Source organism: Labrus mixtus, chromosome 21 (assembly GCF_963584025.1).
Source record: "Labrus mixtus chromosome 21, fLabMix1.1, whole genome shotgun sequence".
NCBI classification, from domain to species: Eukaryota; Metazoa; Chordata; class Actinopteri; order Labriformes; family Labridae; genus Labrus; species Labrus mixtus.
The window spans coordinates 3,143,646-3,165,088 of NC_083632.1; the positions used below are offsets into that span (position 1 = coordinate 3,143,646).

Consider the following 21,443-nt stretch of genomic DNA (forward strand, 5'->3'; position numbering starts at 1 on the left):
GTTTGTTTTTTTTCTACACCCATCACCACCCACAGCTGCAGGGCCACCTTACAGAATGTATCTTTATTAAATGAGATGAACGGCGTGCATGTGCAGCTGTTGTAGAAAAAATAAATTGAACAAAAGAGTGTCTGAAAATATCTCTCAAATTATGCAAAACAGCGCACAAGGATCAGGTTTAGAAGGTGTTGAAGCATAAATAGTAACTCTGCTCAAATATTCATTAATCTAAAGGGCAATGAGACTATTTTTGCCCTGTAAACATGACAAAGTGGCTCAGTGGTGCCCTTGTAGCCTCACTTAGCTCATTGTGTTATCATCATTTAATTGCACAGCCCCCGACCTTTTTTTGTTCTCGCTGCTTATCCCTCTTTCTATTTTAACAGGGCTGTTGTGTTGTGGCTGTTATATAACCAAGAAGTTGTTCCCTAAAGGCTGCACGGGGAGAACCTGCTGTTTCAAATTGAAGTCCACATGACAACAGAGCAGAGCGGATCAGAGCCGAGAGCAGAAGACTTAAACCTTTGTGCTGCGGTCTGATCGCTGAACAATAGTCCGGATTTTCAACAGAAGTGCTTTTACTGAAAATAGACCCGTTTGGGATCGTGGCATTTAAATGTGCTAACGAGACGTGAGCAAACAGTCCTCACGGGTCAATTTGTTTCAACTTCAATTTAATATCCTCCTTGAGACCTTCGTAGTGGTTTTAATAAAAAGGCTAAGCAGAGGCATGAGATGCATAAAAGACAATTCAACAGTTGTAAAACAGAGTGTTTGATAGTATAAAAGAAAACCAGCAAATCATTTTGCACACAGCATTTACTTAAGGGCCAACACATGAACAGAAAATAATTATAAATAGAGGTGTTTATGATGCAGCCTGCACACTCAACTTGTGCAAAAATAATGAGTATGAGTATCGGATATTTTAAAGAGGACATATTATCCCCCTCCTCCACCTTTTCAAACAGTCCCCCTGTGGTCTGAATGAAACATCTGTGCTGTGCTTTGGTCAAAATATAACATGAATCAAGCACCAGAGGAGGTTTGTGACCCTGTATAAACCAGCTCTCTCAGAACGCTCCGTTTTGGTGGTTGTGTGTCTCTTTAAATGTAATGACCCCGCCCCCTGAGTTTTCACGGTGGACATCACTCCTCTGTAGAGAGAATAAAAATGGTGGACCTGCTCAAAAGTTTTGTTCTAGGCTGGGGGTGGAGTCCATGGGTGGAGATACCAGGGGAGGGGAGGGGATTTTTTTTTTTTTACCAGAATCCCACTGTGACATCACAAGGAGAGCACATTTGAAATAGAGCATTTTTCTCTGTGTTGTAAGACTTATGCAGACCACAAACAAAGGACTGGATGGGTTTATTTCACATGTTGTGGATCAGTAGACACTCAGGTTACCCAGATATATGTTCAAAAACACTGAAGAAGTGGATTCTTAATAATATGTCCCCTTTAAGATTACTTCTTTCAGTTTTCACAAATCTATATCAACTATGTGAAATATATATGAACAGTTGAGATGATGAAACGTTATCCTTTTGCAGATATATCAGGACTCCCTTACAGATATTCCTTTGATACTGATCAAAATACTGATATTGGCCTTAGAAAGAATCTGGACTTTTGTCCTTTTAGTTAAGATTTCAACTCCTCTTTTTTTTTTCCCCTCGATCAGTAATATTGTTTGGCTGATGAAAAAATGTCAGGAAAAGCAGAAAATCTTCACAGTTAAGGAGCTGGAACTCAGAAATGTCTGGCATTTTTGCTCGACTCTAAGCGACCCTCGTAAAAGGTTGCTTTTCATAAGGTTATCATTGCTTTTCTCGTACACTCCTCAAATTAAAGAAAATTGATAGTCCAATACAGATTAAGACAAAGATTTTATGAGATCCATCTCAATCAGTGATCTCAATCAAAAAAAACCCTGCAGGACCCTCAGTCCCTCCGTGTGTAGAGGCCTTCAGTTATCAACACATATTAGCAAAAAATAAGTCGGATTTCACGAGTTAAACGGATCATCGTCCTCGATATTTGTTGGATTCATGTGTCGCTGACGGACAATCACTTGAACAGATGGCCGGGTGGATAAACGCCTCTTACTGACTTCCAACTTTCTAAAACTAATTTGGTGAATCAAGTCGAAAAATGAGACAAGGAAACGAATGAGAATGTATCATTACGCAGCTCATTAGGACACTGACTGTCGTTCCAATCAATTAAGCCTTTAATATAAATGTAAATGTAATCGTCTCTCTGTAATTAACTGCGGCTGGATTGCTCGACGGAGAGGCCCCGGCTTCAGGCTTTAATTCATGGTGATTATATGAAGTGTTTGTTTGGGAAGTCACAGGCAACATGTTGGAGCTGAATAAGCTAGCTGGTTGTTTTAGCCGGCGGTAACAACCTGTCCTCCCCCTGATGGTGAATTAGTCTCAGCATCGCAGTCTGGTGAGTGGATATTAATGCACCTGACTGCCTGCCCTGTGGCGGTTTCTTCAACAAACACAGCCTGAAAGACAAATGAAGAGAGGAAATAAACCAAAGGGAGGAGCTGACAGAAGAGGCAGAGATTTAAAGAAAGGAGAACAACAGCTTTAAGGAGGATAAAAGAGGCAGAAAATGGAGACATAATGAGCTCCTCTCCTCCTCAGATGTGTTTACAGGTGGAGATATCGAGTGTCTTCCTGTTTGTGTCTGCTTTAGAGAGCTTTTAAGCCAAAACAAGCCAACCGCAACAAACTGGGATTCCCCTTTTGGCTCGGCTTCTCTCCATCGGTTTGTTGTTTGGAGGCTCTGGGTGGAAGAAAATCGATCGACCCCTTTGGGATACTGATCAATAAATCTTTACTGCTAGCGCTGTTTTGAGCCTTGGGATGGAACAATCCAAAACACCAGTAGAGACTCGGTATTAGACCACTTGCTCATCTTTTTTTCAGTGCCATATTTTTTGTTTTCTTTTACCTAAATGAAAAGCTCAGTTTGTCAAAGATTTAAATTCTTCTCTGCTTTTTGATACCATTTCTAATGAAACGTTTGTTTTCTGCTGCAGCATCCCTATAGCCTGTATGAAACATGGAAGTAGTCTCAGTGACATCACCCATTGGTTTCTGGGTAGGGCATTATGAAGCTGACGATCTCAGTGGCCATTTTGGAAAAGCCCTCGAGATACTGAGGTTCTTTGCACTTTTTAGCATTTGGCATTTTTAGCATTTTCTGTTTCAATCAATCAGTCTATTTTTATTTGCACAGCGCTTATTCATAACATATCTCAAGTCACTTAGAGAGTAGACCTTAGTTTTTTGTTATATTATAAACAAAGCCGATCTTTAATCCACAGAGAGCACAGCAGTTGGCGACATTTAGAAAAAGACTGTGACAAGAAAAAAACTGCTAGTCCACAAATTTATCAGGCAGAGACCTCAAACAGAGGCAGACTCGTATTTAACATCCATCTGCAGCACCGGTGTTGTGTTGTTTGTGTGGTTATTGTGCAGATGGTTTACTTTCCCCACACACACATTACTGCCATTTTTCCACATGTTTGTGTTTCTGTGTATGCTCTCCGTATGAACACCTTTACCTGTGTTTAATCGTGCGTCCTCTATCTCTCTGTCTCAGGTGACCGGAGTGAGCGTGTCTCCTGGGAAGGACCAGCTGGTCGTGTTCCACACCAAGGACAGCCGGGATCTGGTGGTGTGCCTGCAGGGCATGGTGCCCGCCAACGAGAGCCGAATCGGGGAGCTGGTCGGCACCCTGCTCAGCCACTTCAAGAGGTAAGAGGAGGGAGAGAGAAAGTGGTGTTTGGAGCTGAATTACCTATTTATCGTCTTCGTTATTTCCACGTGTTCAAATGCCCTTAAATGCTCAGAAACTGTAAATAAAGGTCCGCTGATTGAAATGACCTGTGTCTGACACCAAGGTGAAGGCGGAGGGCAACTCAATCTTTCTCTCTGTTTACTGTTCTGAGAAAAATCCCTTTCACTTAATGTGTGTTTTGAACACACTGGATCCCAGTGACCTTCACTTTATCTAACGATCAGCAGTATATCAGGACAAAATGTAGCCTTATATGACATGTGGCTCATGTGTCCAAACATTTGGCAAGTACATTTTAAGCTAACGTTTAGCAAACGCATTACTTATTTGGTGCAATATTATTTTTTCCTGTCATTTTGGCTTCCCTGTGTTGATCCATTTCCTTTTAAACCAGATAAATTAATGAATAGTCCATAAGATTGTGTTGCCTCTCTGAAGCACGTTATGAGCATAGACTGTAAATATTAACGGACAAAGCCTGAGCGACCTCAGCCGTCTGTTCCTGCGGGGGGCACTGGATTCCCACCGATGGCGGTCTCCATGCTGGAAATGCTGTCTCATCCTAACTTTCAGTCGACCTAACGACCGGCTGAGAGCTGGGGCTGAGGCGGGTTTTAAGACTCTTAACAAACCGTTGTCAATTAGTTCAGCTGTGCGCCTTATTCTGAAAAACACTCATCATTAATAAAATCAAAACAGAAGGTTATTGCTGTTATTGTTACTTTAAAATGTGCATACTTGTGTTCAAAGTAGCACTTTTGCAAGGATGCTTAATTCTGTGAAAAACAAAGTCAAACAGTCGAGGTCCAGATGTGTGGTATCGACTGATGTGCCCTGTGGCAGCAGGATTAAGGGGCGTGATAGAGTGCCGAGTCACAGCTGTCCTAACTTGAACCGTTGTGTTAATTTAATCTGAGGCTAAAGCTCTCTTCAGGCCATGACACTGAGAAAGGCTACCATTCGTTTTATTACCAAAGCTCACTAAGATAGAAGACAGAGGAACTGGGTACAATGTCCTCTAAAACCTGCTGACTTACTGAGCTTCACTTCACGTCTCTCTCTCCCGATTTCTCTCAAAAACTACAAAATATGAGCATAAAAGATAATCCTTTTGAATATAATAAGACGCTCAAACCTTATGCAAGCACCTAAGTGTTTTGTTTACCTCCTTTAGAAGCCAGAACATTGTCTGCAGAAGCTTGGTTTCAGGGATATTGGAGGATTTTGTAACATGGAGAAGCGGCTGATTCCCAGAATCTCTCCTGAGCTTTGAGCCGGTTCACATGAGGACACTTTTACAGCAGTGGCTCTGCTTGTCTTCTCTGCTTACCATCAGTAAATCCAAAACACCCACACACTTCCTGTTCCACCTTAATGACTCTTAAGTTGTGCTCAGATCACCGGGTTTTGTTTTTTATGTGGACTTTAAAATGTACCCTTTACCTAAAATGTTATTCTGTTATGTAATGAGGTGAGGAGGTGCTGTCACAAGCTGTTAACTGTGTTTTATCCAAATATTCAGACCATGCTAGTGAGTATCATTTCTCATGGTTTACTGCAGACACACATCAGGTGGAATCTCTTCAATTGTTTTCACATCTTACAGATTTTAAAAAAATAGTTCCTGCAGAAAGTGTGTTGAAAAAAAGTGATTTTATTCACCCCTTCTTCTTTCCTCTGTCCTCTGTCATGCCATGTTTGAATCCCAGGAGAGGATGACTTTCATCTGAGCTTACAGCAGTAAATGCACACATACAGAAACCTGCAGAGTGCTGGAGGAATGGAGGAACATCTGTACAATATACAACACAAGGAGGCTCATGTGAAAGCTTTAAAGCATGCTGAACAAAGAATAACAACCAAACAAAAGAGTGAAAACAAAACAGGGAAGACATAATGTAGGAGACGGAGGATGAGAACAGAGTTTGTTAGTGATGTTGAAGCTGGGGGGCTGGGGGGCTTTAAAGGTGATGATGAGGAGTTTGAAGTGGATACACTGGGGGGATAAGGGGGGCCAGTGGAGGTTATGAAGGACGGGGGTGATGTGGTGACAGGTGCGGGAGGGAGTGTGTGAGAAGTCGAGCAGTGGAGTTCTGGATTTATTGTACTTTTAAGTCCTGCATTAGTCCTTCAGGCTCATGTTTGTAAATTGAAACAGCTTGTGTATTTTGACACGTTTTGATGGAGGGTACTTATCATCTTCTGCTTTCTTTTTCTGCACAAAGAAAAAGTGACTGTAGTGGCTGGACCTCGTGTCCCTAATTAAACCCAGTGCACTTGATTTAGTTCATCCTATTGGATTTGTGATTAAGTCCAGCTGTGCTGCTAAAAATAATGATGTACCCGTTGTTGTCGTCTCCCCTCGTTCTTTTTTAATTCGCTGATTTTTTGCCCTTTGGGCTCTAACTGATTTTTATTTAGACCTTTTGACTTTGTCTGGACTAATACTTGTGGGAAATGTGGCGTGGGTCAGAGAACAGACATGCACACTGAAGCTTCAGATTGCATTTGCACCGAACAGCAACAACTGCAGTTGCGTAACAAAGCCAATGCAGACATGTCTTAAGCTGCAGTTTCTCTGTAATTACTGCAATGCTCTGACGACATCATCTCTTGATGATAAACAATCTCTGAGAAGTTACATGTTGTGGGTTTTATGGAAGATTTTAAGTCATTTGATGTATCCGTAGTCTTAAAAACACTAAATAGCATCATCAACAGAACTATGAGTAAGATACTTTATTAATTCCTGAGGAAGATTTGGATAAATTGTCAGCTTAACTCGTGCAAAAACCTCAGGGCGATCATTTGCTTGTGTGCGTAAACACTGCTGGCAGTGTTGTTGCAGTCATGGCTTCCCATCAGAAGAAGTAATAAGAGTATCAATAAAAAGTGACCAAACCATCAAAAGTACATTTTGTCCAAGACGTAGAACATTGCATGGCAGGCTTCCAGATATTAAAATATGCAAATACATCATAAAAGAACCTCAACAACAACAACAACAACAACAACAACAACAACAACAACAACAACAAGGCACGGGGAGCTGATGCAATAGGATGACACACCGGGGCCACCATCTTGCAGATATGCAAACCGCTCCACAAGTCTGCACCTACAGTACTGCATGGGTTACCTAAATACAAAAACAAGTCAACGTCCTTATGTTTGAAGAAACACAAAAAGACGCCCACATTCCTCAGTGGGTGCTGGATCTAAAAAACATGAAGCAAACGAGATCTGCGCACCAACGAGCTCCCGTTTAAAGGATCTATTGATAGGGGACGTTTGAAGCAAACACGCTCTTCTTCAGACTAGACTGAGAAATAACGCCCTCATGTTTAGCATGCAAATCTTTACATGCTAAACATTTTTAAATTAGCATTGCATTTGTAGCTCTTGTTTACCTGGATCACCATGTTAGCTTAGCATACTAAATGCTAAACATTTGCAAAGCGATTTAGCACTTATGGTGCAAAATGGATTTATTTGACACCATCATAAAGATCAACATTACCATAAAGAACTCTGTTGCTATCAGATCTCAATATATGTTTCTATAAGAGAACTGAGTCTTTCAGTTCTACCACAGCTGATTACAAAGTGTAGATTTATATCTTTCCAAATAGACAAACAATTCCACACAAGCACATCCCTTCAAAATATTAAACTGATATCACAGCTGCTGTGTGTGGGAATATTTTCAGTCTATGGTTCATACTGTATTTTATGCTGAAGCATTATCTGGCTAGCGGGTTAAGATAGCACTACTGTTAGCTAATAAATCAGCGTGTGATAAAACCCTGCACCCCTTTTTTTTTGGCTCTAAAAAACAATAATATGGCAACTGTTCCAATGCCAAAACGACCAAAGAGCAATTCACAAATCAACTTACTGGTTGTCTACTGTATGATGTGTAAACACCATGAATCAATCATGTGATAAAGCAAGATTTCCAAGTGTTTGACCTTTAACCTTCATGTGTTGGATCTCTCTGCTGTTTTGATGCATCATGTTGGTGCATCGCAGTCGGCTCATTTCACTGATTGTTGAATCGACTCCTGTGACAACAGTCTGCCATATTTATTGATTCCGTCTGTTCATGTTTGTCTCCCTTTGTTTGTACAGATGTGAATGTTGGAGGGAGAAAAACAAAACAAAGAGAAAACTTGCAGATGAAGCGTCTGAGACGGCTTATCTCTGTGTGCATGTGTGCAGCTTTGAGTGGAGCTTTGTGTGTGAGTGTGTATGCTAGGTGTGTTAGCTCCATCACTGCCACACTGTGATGGTATCTGCTTCTTTTGTGGAGCTCATTTCTCCGTAGGTGTCGCGCTGTGAATGGCCTCCGAATGGGCTGCGTGTAATGACCCTCGGTGTGCTTTGCATCCTAACTCATCCATCACTGTAAAAACTCTGACAGAACAAAGGGCACACCAGCAGCAGCAGCATGTGTGAATATGAAGGTGTGTGTGTTTTCTTTTTGTCTGAGTTAACTCACCTTTGAGCATTTCAGTATTGCATTAGTGTGTGACAGACTGGCTGATACAATAGAGACTGCTTCATCACTGTCACTTTTTAACTTGCTTATGCATGTAAAGTAGGACCTGAAATTTTTCCAGACTTTCCTCTCACAGATGTTCTACACAGCAGGACATTGTTGTTGTCTTTCGCTCTCAGAGCTCAAAATACTCGGATTGGTTCAGGTGAAGGAAGGAGGCAGCTTGGTGTGTAGGAGGAGGAGATAGCTAGGGGGGGGGAAAGGATTCATTGCACCGTTTAAATTTCTGCACCCTCAATTGAATGGACGCAAATAAATAAATAAATGAGTAATGAAGGCTTTCAAATGACAACATTGACTCAGATGGTGTTCATAACATCCATGACGTGATGGTCATTACAGGTACATCATGACCCATAACACCTACGTTTGTTTTTCATCGGTCACTGTAGCTGTGACGCCTTTAATATCAGATGCACCATTTGTCATTATGGAGAAGGAGTCTTCTGTAACTATTACCTTTGTTGATATCTCAACAAAGATCAGATCACAAATGCAAAAGTTAAAAAAAAAAAAACATAACACATTTCCTAAGGCGAGCAGGAAAGAGGATAAAGCATGGCACTTGGCTCAACGTGAGCAGCGTCACCATCGCGCCCACTTGCTTGTTACAAATGAATGTTTAAGACTGTTACCTGCTGCGTTCACACATCAGCTCACCTCGACTAAAGGCCGACTCTTTACCAAGAGGCTGGCGGGAAAAAGTCCAAATAGAGTCGGGAAATGTTGTTGATTGCAAGAGAAAATGTCAAAGAGGATTACTTTATCTGGTTAGAAATTGTCCTCAAAGATGAATATGTTAAATGGTAAGTGGACTTGAGCTTGTGTATATTTCTTTTTTAGTCTTCTGACTCCTCAAAGCGCTTTTACACCTACACATTCACACCCTGATGGTAGAAGTTCATATGTAAAGTGACCATCAGAAGTTATTCATCACATTCATACACCGCCGACAAAGCAGCAGGAGCAACTTCAGGTGAAGTGTTTGGCCCAAGGACACATTGGACATGAGGCTGCAGGAGCTCGGGATCGAACCCCTGAACTAGGAGACGACCGACTCTACCAACTGAGCCACATCCGTCCACTTGTTAAAGAACTATAAAGTAACAAAAGTCTAAGTTAAAATAATCAACTTGTTAGCAGCTCTGCTCTGTGACAGTGTAATATCTTCAGAAGAGAATTTAAGAAACTCAGATTCTTAACCAGAAACGAGTCCTTCAGCTCTCGGTGTGAACGTACAAAAGGCTCGTTTGAGACCCGCTCTCGTTTTTGATGCATTACACACTTGGCATAATACCGAGCAGTGGAGAGTCACTCTGCATGTGCACTGTGCTCATGTTTGTGTATCAATATTGTATAATCTTTTTGCATGCATTGTCCCCGTGCTGCGGCTCCCCGTAGACGTGGCTTTAACCTTTATCTCTCCTTCAGCATGCTGCACAGTGCACAATACGCACAAAAAGGCAGGGAGCAGTGAGAGGGGCAGCTTACAGCAGCAACAAAGCATCACTTTATCCTGCTCAAAGTGACAGCGGGGCCGAAGCAGAGCGACAGCACCACTGAGAATAAACCCCTCGCCCTGTCAGAGCTGTGTCTGGATGCTTGAGTTTGTATGAGGAGCGATTTGTTTTTGACAGTTGTTCAAATCTGCTTGGCATTAATCTCCTTTTTTTCATGTTATTATGATTTCTTTTTTTTTGCAGAGAACTGAAGTGGGTTTTTTTTATTTTGTGGTAATGTCAAGGCTGGCGTATTTCCGATTTTTCTTTTTCAAGCATAAATACAAAGTAGCTTCAAATTCTAGTGATTCAGAGTTTTTTTTTTAAATGCATACAGAAGAAGATAACCCGCTTATCGGCCATGACGCACCAGTTGTCTAGAGAAATTCAGAAATACCTCGTTCTTATTTTGCATAAAAAAGGGAGGAGGGGGGGATTAGATTCCCATGCCTTTAGCCTCCCCCCCTCCCTCCCTTTCTCCCTCCATCCTTCCCGTTCCCCTCGTCCTCTTTCATGCTTCCTATTTTTGACTACATCCCTTTCTATGCTGTTCTCAGTCTCACTTGAACCCCTCATTCCCCCCTCCTCTTCCTCTTCTCTCTCTACCTCTCACCAAATCTTTCCCCATTTCCCCCCCTCCCGGCTTCCCCCTTCTTCATTTCAGGATAGGAGGCAATGAAATATTTAAGGCTGCTGCTGCTGAGGCCTATATTTAGATGAGACAGAGCCACCCCCTTTTCTCTCCGTGTGTGTGTGTGTGTGTGTCGGTGTGTGTTGACATGCGGCCCACGCAGCAGCGACTGCAGCACTCCCACCGTCCGCTGCCAGGATAGCAGAGCAGACACTCTGTCACACACAAACTGTAAAATCAATGAGACATGGATGGCAGCCAGAAAAAACCTGACTATATGTTCCTCCATACGCTCGTGTATTGATTACTGTTGTCAGATAATGTGAGCCCATTTTAAAAAAGCTTCTATAAGAGACGAGAATTTGTTCTGTTGTTAATATCTCAACAAGAACTCTCCCACTATTTTTAGACGTTTATAAGGCACCAAAATTATTCTTTACTGACAAAGCTTTTTATTTTATCTAACCTTTTTTTATCCAGGGAAAAACCTTGTTGAGATCAAAAGAAAGAAACATGATTCTAATCCTTTAAAAAAGACGTCAAAGAACTAATCTAAAGACAAAAAAACAGATAAATCAAGAAAACCATCTGTAGGCAGACGTGTCACATCATTTCAAATAATATTAAAACAATCAAATGAGGGGCGTCGGTGGCCGAGTGGTTGGAGAGCCTGCTCCATGTACGGAGACTATAGTCCTCCAAGCGGGCAGCCTGGGTTCGAATCCGACCTGTGGCTCCTTTCCTGCATGTCATTCTCTCTTTCTCTTTCTCTCTCCCTCTCTCTCACTCTCTCTTTTTCTCTCTCTCCCTCTCTCACTCTCCCTCTCTCTCTTTTTCTCTCTCTCTCTCTCACTCTCACTCTCTCTCTTTTTCTCTCTCTCTCTCACTCTCACTCTCTCTCTTTTTCTCTCTCTTTCTCTCTCTCTCTCTTTCTCTCTCTCCCTCTCTCTTTTTCTCTCTCTCACTCTCTCTTTTTCTCTCTCTCTCTCTCTCCCTCTCTCTCTTTTTCTCTTTCTTTCTCTCTCTCTCTCTTTCTCTCTCTCCCTCTCTCTTTTTCTCTCTCTCTCTCACTCTCACTCTCTCTCTTTTTCTCTTTTTCTCTCTCTCTCCCTCTCTCTCTTTTTCTCTCTCTTTCTCTCTCTCTCTCTTTCTCTCTCTCCCTCTCTCTTTTTCTCTCTCTCTCTCACTCTCACTCTCTCTCTTTTTCTCTTTTTCTCTCTCTCTCTCCCTCTCTCTCTTTTTCTCTCTCTCTCTCCCTCTCTCTCTCTCACTCTCACTCTCTCTCTTTTTCTCTCTCTCACTCTCTCACTCTCTCTCTTTTTCTCTTTCTCTCTCTTTCTCTCTCTATCCCTCTCCCTCTCTCTCTCTCTCACTCTCTCTCTTTTTCTCTCTCTCACTCTCTCTCTCTCTTTTTCTCTCTATCTCTCTCCCTCTCCCTCTCTCCCTCTCTCTCTCTCTCTCACTCGCTCTCTTTTTCTCTCTCTCTCTCTCACTCTCTGTCTCTCTCTCTCTCTCTCCCTCGCTCTCCCTCTCTCTCTCTCTCTCTCTCTCTCTCTCTCTCTCTCTCCCTCTAAAATAAAGGCATAAAAAGGCCAAAAACAAACCTTTAAAAAAGGCATCCAATGAGAGCAGCTCGATAAGATTCGGCTCTTTTTGTCATTTGTTCCTCCCAAAGTAAGCAGCAAACGGTAACACTATTTTCCTCAGTTCAGTTCTGACCTTCAGAACGAACACAAAGAAGAGTTACTGGGACCAAAGATTGTACGTCCTTGTCCTTCTTCTGACTGAAGACGGCTAAAATCAGAAGAGTAGAAAAGAACGATACAAGCTCAAGTCCATTTAGCAAATTACTGACCTTTAAAGTCCGACATTTTACACATCAAGGGAATCTGACTCCATCCGAAAAATCAAAGAACATCATTTAATCTGTAAGAGATAATATGTGAATAAGAACAATTTCTAAGTTAGACTCTGAAGACGAAATGAAAACGTCTCCTTGATGCTAAATCTGTGTTTTTATTGGATCCTCACTCCGCTTTACAGCATCTCTGGTGGTTTATGTGTCAGTCAGCTCTGTATCACACCCTTCTGCTCTGTTTCACACATTTCCCTCTGAGATCTGAAAGCAAAAAATAGTTGAGCGTTGAATTATTCATCTGCATCCTGTATTCTCACAGGTGGTAAAACTGCACTGCTGTACATCTTTATTTAGCCCGCAGTAATGTAACACAACTTCACGCTCGTACACAAATGTTCTGTTGACTTTTGAACAAGCAGAGGACGATGTTTTGACGGCTTTATATGAGTTTAGAAAAAATGTAAAAAGGTTCTTTTACAGCTGCTTGGTGAATAATCCTTCTCCTTCTTTCTCAGTTTTTCTTGCAGACCTCGCCTTATAACAAAGTTGTCTCCTGACCGACACTTGTAACCTTATATAATCTCACTGTGGTCGAAGTGTCCGTGTTGTGTAAGCAGCTGGAATTGGATTCTTGTTTCTGTAGCAACAGCTTCGTTTGGCTCCAGCGACTGTTAGCACCGCTGTCAGTGTCCACAGTGACTAATGAAAACTCCTGTGCAGGAGATTGAGTGTGTGTTTGTGTGCACACGTGTGTTTATGTGGACGGGTGACAGGAGTCATTGACACGATTTCATTAACCCGAGGCCGCCGTCCTCTGCGTGCATCAAATAGATTCATGGTTCCTGAGGTTAAATGATGAATTGATTAGTCGATGGAGAGAAGATTTATAGAGACACGTTCATGATAGAGGACAGGTGGGACTGCAATGCAGGACTTCCAGAAAACACACTCTGACTACCTTTTTGTTTCACTAAATCTAAATATTTATAATAAACAATGATCTGAGGTTCTGATGTTTCATCGCATCTCATTACAGGGAGCTTCAAATTTAAGATGAGAATCAGAATCAATCAGGTAATTTTACCCGATATAAAAGAACCTTTAAATATGAAAAGTCATACCTGCTTTTCTTTTTTTTTGTACAAAGTTTACCAAAATATCTTCGGGTTAAAATCAGTCTGGATTTGGAGAAGTTGTTGAATTATTAATTGTGCAAAAATGCCAAACATACAAGTCAAGATGAGTCTATTTAAACACATTTAAAAACAACTCACAATGACCAAAGTGCTTCGCAACTACAACACAATGAAAGACTAAGAGTAACCATACACTGAAATATACAAACACTCACAGAATAACAAAAGAATTAGTGGATGATTTAGATAAATAAGAGTCAAGCGTCAACGTTCATTCCACTTTGCTGGGTTACACACTAAAATATTTGCTATTTCTCTTCATTTTAAAACAGTTTTGATCAATCATCGTTGTATTTTTGATCACACTAAATTAGAAATGTCACGCTCTGTGAGGTTATATGATTGATTTAATTTATATTCGTGTCATGCACACAAAGTGCCCAACCCTCATGGGCTTATAAGACACCAGAGAATTCAGTTGCAGTGGTTCACATTTACAAATCATAACATCACAAAGTTGCCGGTCACAGTTCAGTCTTAAACAACGTGCTGTGTCTTTTTCTCCCAGGCTTTACAAACAAAATCTGCTATAACAAAGGTTCCTTTTTTAAAACACAAATCAAGTTTTTCCTAATCGTCTAGTCAACAGAAATCAACATAAATTGAAGACATAGAGGCACAGTGATGCATTATGCTAAATGCTAACATTAGCATGCTATCATGCACCGTGAGTCAATGCTATCATCCTAAAGTCAAATGTGTTTTATGTTTTTATAAGTACCTTCCTTTAGACTCTGCATGAAATTGAACTAAGTGCTAACTCTTGCATATTTGCATTGACGTGTACTTCTGATAGGTTGATTAATGTGCAATGACCTAATTCCATAAATTAAATAAATAAATATTAAGTAGTTGTCATTAAAGAGAATTCTACTTCTACTGCTAACATGAGTTAAGAAGCACTTAGAACAGCTACGACTTATTGAAGGATCATCAGTTTTGCACATTTTTAGATGTAAACTAAAGTTGTTACATTTCATCCTAAAGGTGGGATGAATATGTGTGCACATTTTCACATAGATCCATGAAATATTTGCTGAGATATTTCACTTTTACTTCAGAGTTTCAACCTTCAGCATTCCAGTCACAACTCTTCTGAGGGTTTCAGACACTCTGTTTTTTTAAGAGATAATTACATGTGGAGATATTTAATCGTTTGTTGATTTGACGCTTGATGATTTATTCTGATGCCTGAGGCCTAAAGTGAAGAAGAGGGTATCCTTCTCAGTTTCCCTCCCTCTCTCCCCCCGCTCTAAACTGCCCAGATCTGTCTCTGTGACAGATGTTTATAGATTAACCCCCGAGTATCACTCCTCCAGCACAGCTTCACCCATTCATATTTCCTCTGCCGTACTCTCCTCTAACCTCCAACACCACCCTTTGTCCTTCTCTGTCTTCCTCCCACTCACTCTCATACTTCATCTCCCTCTCACCCCCCTCCTCCTCATCCTCACCCTGCACATAAACCCCACCCTCCCCTACAGTATGAGTCAGCACCAGCATGCAGTACACAGCGCTGCATTGATCGGTTGGGGGTGATGTGGTCATATTCTGTTTCTGCCCCCTGAAGACGTGAACGTTTAGCCCGCTCCTGTCTGATTCTGACTCTGCAGAGGGGATTTGGGGGATTGTTAGCCAGACTGCTTGGGGGGGGGGGGTGGATTTATATCAGAGGATGAAACACAGAAAGTGTTAGTAAGAGTGGGACAGGAATAGTGAGCAGAGACGGAGGTGAGACAGAGGGGGAAGAAAGAGACTGCAGACCATGCAAAATGAGAGGAAGTAGAGGATGTTATGTATGAGAGAGAGAGAAAGAAGCAAACTCGTATCGATCTGCTCGAGTCCAATCTGATTCACTCGTGGTTCAGGTAACCTTTTCTGCAGCAGTGAGCCTGTTGTCATCAGACATCGCTGCAGACACGTCGGCGTCATTGTGCTCTCTTTATGAATTCTTCCCGTCAGATTACTCAGGCTAAGAAAGATATTTTAGTCACATTGTTTATCTTCTTCCTCCTTTCAATGTTGCAACAAAAACAAATAACACTTTAAAGGACCAAACCGGTGTTTTTGCAGATTTTTGCTTCTAAACTGCAAATGTTTTAATGTTCTCTTTGAAATGCACACGAGGGAAACAAATCCAGGTACTGCATCTCCAACTTTCCAGAATGTATTTAAGGGGAGTAACATATGTAACTCACATTAGAAAACAAGATTGCAATAATAAGAAGTTTCAAGAAACAGGAGCAGGAGTGAAATATGTGGTAGTTTACATTGATGAACTGATGTGTCTGGGGTTAGCTTTTAACATGTTTTGTAAATATCCTTAGATCCTCTTTAAGCTGCAAGATGATGAAGTCAGAGTATCTCCATGCTCAAGAGAAATAAACACCAACAGCTACAGCGGTGGAAGAGAGAAGTATGATGTGTCTCTTCTGTAAAAATGAATCACATCTCTTCAGTCCGCTGATGCAGAGTTCTGATCCCAAAACCGGTGCACTCTCTGTCCCCAAATTCAAAATCTGCTTACGTAACTGCTCGGACTTAATTGGAATTATTTTTCTATAGTTACATAAGACCAGTGATTGTGATGATAAACAACTGAGTGTGCAACCCACTGCAGCTGAAGGGAAAAGGAAACATGACGTAAACACGGCTCTGACAACAACACAGCCGGCAGGACTCGAGCTCCCTCATTGTAGACAGAAAATGTGACGGACATGCTCTCCTCTCCTCTTCTCCTCTCCTCTCCTCTCCTCTCCTCTATTCTCCTCTCCTCTCCTCTTCTCCTCTCCTCTCCTCTCCTCTCTTCTCCTCTCCTCTCCTCCCCTCTTCTCCTCTCCACCCCCTCTCCTCCTCTCCTCTCCTCTCCTCTCCTCTTCTCTTCTCTCCTCCTCCTCTCCTCTCCTCTATTCTCCTCTCCTCTCCTCTATTCTCCTCTCCTCTTCTCTCCTCTCCTCTCCTCTATTCTCCTCTCCTCTCCTCTCCTCCTCCTCTCCTCTCCTCTATTCTCCTCTCCTCTCCTCTCCTCTTCTCTCCTCTCCTCTCCTCTATTCTCCTCTCCTCTCCTCTATTCTCCTCTTCTCTCCTCTCCTCTCCTCTATTCTCCTCTCCTCTCCTCTCCTCTATTCTCCTCTTCTCTCCTCTCCTCTCCTCTCCTCTATTCTCCTCTCCTCTCCTCACTCCCTCTTCTCTCTTATCTCTCCTCTCTTGACTCTACTCTCCTCTCCTCCCTCCTCACTGCAAAGTAGGGTCACTTCTGCTCTCAGAGAGAATAAATACAACATTTTATAAAGGCATAAATAAGGTGTGCTTGTCCTTTTTTTTATTAAAAAGAATCATTTGTGATTAATTTCTGTGTCCACAGAAGTTGTCTGGTTGACCTAATAGCTCGCCAAATCAACACAAAAGATTCAAAGAGGTTCATTCAGGAGGGTGTTGGTGAAATTAGATTTCCAGTTCTCAGATTAAAAGGAAAGCATTCAAATAGAATACAAAACCACCATCATAAAAACTGAATATATAATGCTGACTTTAAAAAACGATTATCTCTCTCAGTGATTTATTAAAAGAAGGACATCCATTCATGACTGCTCTCTTTGTGTGAGAGTCGTATCTGCTGCTGAGTGTTGTTCCTGCAGAATATCTGAGGACAAAACTGTTGTCAAATAAATGTGCCAAAGTGCACTCTGTGTTATATCTGGAGATGGCACTAACATCATTTATTAGAGAGAGATAAAAGGAGGAGAGGGAGGGAGGGTGGCACAGACAGAGAGACAAAGAGAGAGAGAGGCTGCCTTTGTCTTCCTCCTCAAGGTCACCCCTTTCTGCTGAATCAAATATTTCAGACTGATAGAAGTGGGCTTCTCTCTTCTCCTCTTTCCCTCCATCCCTCCTTCTCTATTTCCTCTTTCTCCATTAATCACTGCGCCCCCTCCCCCCCACCACCGTCCTCTATCACCCCCTACCTGCTCCTGCTGCTCCTCCCCCTCCTCCCCTCTTGTTTTTCACTTCACATTCCACTTCTCCTCCTCCTCCTAACTCCATCTCTCTCTCTCTCTCTCTCTCTCTCTCTCTCCCTCCTTTCTGGGGCGCTGCGGATGCAGTTCCCATGGCAACCGTTGGATCCATGTTTGTGTGATACGGTATATGCGATCCATTAATAACCCTGCTGGCTGGAGATAATAACGGCACATCTCGTCCCAGACTGCAGACAGGGGAACACAGAAACAGAGAGGAAACCAAAACAGTGAAGAAGAAGAAGAAGAAGAAGAGGAGGAGGAGGAGTGTGAGAGGGACATGAAGGTTAGACAGGAGGAAAGATGGAGTACAATCAAAAGGAGGGAGAGCAGAAAAGTAGGGCAGAATATCAACCCTCTTTGCTTTTTTTGATACTGACTGGAATGTATCTTGGAGCATCAAAACCTTAAATGTTAGGATGTTTTAGTGACTAGTTTATCTGTCGATTACACACAGATTTAAATTTCAGACTAGTCGACTGTCTTAGGGTCAGACACCTGTCAGAAAACAGCTAAACATGGGATCGCAGCATCCACCAGTGGTGCAAAGTGTGGCTAACCTTTAGCAGTGCTAGCACCACCAGCTGTCGGTTCTCCTTGCAGGTTAACGTCCACATGCCTGTGCTGAATGTAGTTCATCATTTAAATGCTTTTACTCCGGTCTTGTGGTTAGATGCCAGTTTAACCTGTGACTTTAGGATGACGACTATATCTTAATCTTCTCAAACAAAACACTAACAAACCGCTCTGAGTTAGAAGAGGACATCCATCCACTGTGCAGGTTTACATCCAGGTAGTAGAGCTGGAAGAGCAGGCCCGTTAACAAGAGCTACAGTCCAGCTAGTGGTGGCAGCTTAAGGCTGGTACACACCAAACTGACAACAAAGAACAAGTTATGACGAAAAAAACAACTCCTGCATCATGTTTTGTCCGCCACCTTCAGGCCAAAAAGTTGCACTGTTCACATAAAACTGATCGGAGCCTACTGCCAATGAGTTTGTGCAAAGAAATTAAAGGGACTTCTGTGTGTGTGCCCTCTTGACTTGACAAAAAAGGTAGTTCAAACGCTGCAGTTCACACCACACCGACCCTCTCTGACGAGCCCCGACGGTCGGCTCGTTGTGTACCTGCCTTTAGACATATCAGTTAACCGGCATTGCAGGCCTGAATTCATAAAAATATGAACAACGCGTTTGAATGACTCGAGATTCTGGTGCCGACTAGTGAGGGTGATGATGTCAAATCATTTAGTCGGCTACTCACACACATCCCTAGTTCAAAATGATGTGTAAAAAAAAGAATAATGTGGTGTCACAAATCAGGTTTGTTTTGACACTAGAATAAAAAATGTTCATTAACTTTTATGCAAAACTTGTGTTGCAATCTGGAGGTCAATGAAGGTCAATCTATCTGCATGATCGTTATATAACTTCCTATTTGCAAATCCAGATAGCATGCAAGTTCTCAAATTCTGTCACACACATACAGGAGAGCCATGCACAGAAACACACACACACACACACACACACACACACACACTCAGAGTCATTGTTATGTGGACCAGAGGGGAGTCCTGCTCGTCTCTTTGGCACCGTGCTGCAGCCCGGGGGAGGAGGAGCTGGCTGGGTGGAGTGATGGATGGCGACGGGCCAGGCCTGTGTGTGTGTGTGTGTGTGTCTGTCTGTCTGTCTGTCTGTCTGTGTGTGTGTGTGTGTGTGTGTGTGTGTGTGTGTGTGTGTCTGCAAGGATGTGTTTGCACGAGCTGCCTTTGGAAGTACACACTTACAAGTACAATATTAAAATGTGTGAAAATAGCACACTATGTGTCAGGGGTTGTGTTTGAATGTAAAGAAAAGTGTGTGGATGTGCTGAGTGACTCTCTCTGACCTACTTTCACTTTGCAACCCGCACCGAATCTCTGCCAAACAACCTCCTCTTTTCTTTATCTCACACACAAGGACAGACACACCTGGTAAACGAGTTAGTGGGATCCAACTTTACTATAAATATCATGTGGTGTTTTTGTTATGTAGCATGCTGTGATGAGGTTCAGGACTCAGAGTTGTCATATTTCTACCCAAAAGCTGCCACAGATGAGAGAGAGAACAGTTCAAACTGTGTGCAAGACAGTGTGCAAGAGCAGTGCTTCAATCTTTTGGGAACTAAAGACAAGGAATTATCCGATATTGGGTGCCAAGAACTTGTATTTTTGTTGCCGTACCAAAAACCCTAACCCTAAAAAACCTGTTATTTTGACATCTTTAACATCTGACCATGTCACAGCTGTGCTGATACAGTACATCACTCACTCTTACGTGATATTTCTTAAGTCACTGGACAGCTCATATGAATGTTGGTACAGACTTTATGTAGCGATAAATCATGTTGACATTTCGCTGCAGTCGACCAAACATCAAGTCTGAAATACTTTTGCAAATCTTGAGACACAAATTTACGTTTTTAGAAAACAAATTCTCAAGATGTGAAACACTTCCTCGAGCACTGAGACAAATTTACAAACCACAGAATGTAAGCGGGAAGGGAATGCAGAAAATGCTGGAAGTCGATCGAAAAACGTTTGAAATGTTGCTCCTACATCTCCACCACAGACACACAAAAAAAAAACCTTTTCACTTTCTAGCCACCTGTGCAACACACCCACATTAATTACTCCACCCATAACGGAAAATACCTGCCCAAATAAAACCACTGTTAAACATAAAAGCAATACACCTTCCCATTTCAAATCAAATACTTCCCATAAATTAAAACGTATTTCTCATAATCCAAACTATATGCTTGATCAGCACTTTCTAAAATCAGATTTCTATCACTAAATTAACGGTGATTAAAATGACTTCTACAGGCATCATGTCTGCAGAGCGAGGGAGGGTGGGGTGAGTCATGTTGTCATATCTGAAGAGCATTTATCATAACTAACACAGACTGCTGCCTCCGTCCAGCTGCTCAGATTATTGATTTAAGTGATTTGTGGTGCGTGAATTTCAGACATATTTAACATGATTCAAACACAATACATCCAATAAAGCAGCCGTTGATCTGTGGTATCATCTCTCTCAGCCGACCGTTGTAGAGATCATCACAGTCTCCTACATTCCTGTAATGCGTGATATTTCCTGATACATGGGAACAGACATGCTGGCTGGTAATTAGCAGTGAACCTTTGACACATGCAGCACTCTGGGACAGAATTATTAAACCTCATTTCAAAATTCATTCTAATGGGAGGAGATAAAAAGGGGGGGTCGGTGGATTTACTCGAGTTCACTCTCGTCCTTGTGAGGATCAGATTTGTGTGGAAAATCCTCCCGCCTCTGAAGTTTAATTGCAGCCTTGCAGTTATTATCGTGATTATTCAGCAGGCCGTGACTCCATTAACGAGCGTTTCTCATTCAGGATTTGTATGATTTTTATTTATTTGAGCTCCTTGATTTGAAGATAAACTCAAACTCTGATTGCAGACATTTATAAATCTGACATGCTTTTAAACAAAGTCCAAGTTGTTGATTGCATAATTAGTTTCTGTGTCAGAGAATCAAACAGGCTGCAGATTGGATGAATGAAAATGTGCCGCATGCTTTCATGCAATTAATCAGACTCTTGTTGCTTTCCTAACAAATACTTGAAGTATTTTGTTTTGATTTAATTTCTACTTTATTTTGCATAAATGGTTTACAAGCATAGACGGCTAATAATCATGTATTTTAGACAAGACATTAATATTTCCATCCATCCATTATCTATACAACATTTCCTGTTTGGGGTCGCGGGGGGCTGGAGCCGATCTCAGCTGTCATTGGGTGAGAGGCGGGGTTACACCCTGGACTGTCTGCCA

At 41.9% G+C, this 21,443-nt stretch overlaps 1 protein-coding gene and 1 long non-coding RNA gene across 3 annotated transcripts in view; one reads left to right on the plus strand and one right to left on the minus strand.

Moving 5' to 3' along the window:
- Positions 1-21,443, minus strand: part of LOC132955552 (uncharacterized) — a 735,720-nt gene that overhangs the window by 194,954 nt on the left and 519,323 nt on the right. The window lies entirely within an intron of this gene.
- The window catches only part of myo1d (myosin 1D), a 123,640-nt gene that overhangs the window by 80,334 nt on the left and 21,863 nt on the right, over positions 1-21,443 (plus strand). Inside the window, exon 21 of the mRNA XM_061028411.1 lies at positions 3,629-3,783. Coding sequence (XP_060884394.1) covers positions 3,629-3,783 — 155 coding nt within the window. The remainder of the gene's footprint in view (positions 1-3,628; positions 3,784-21,443) is intronic.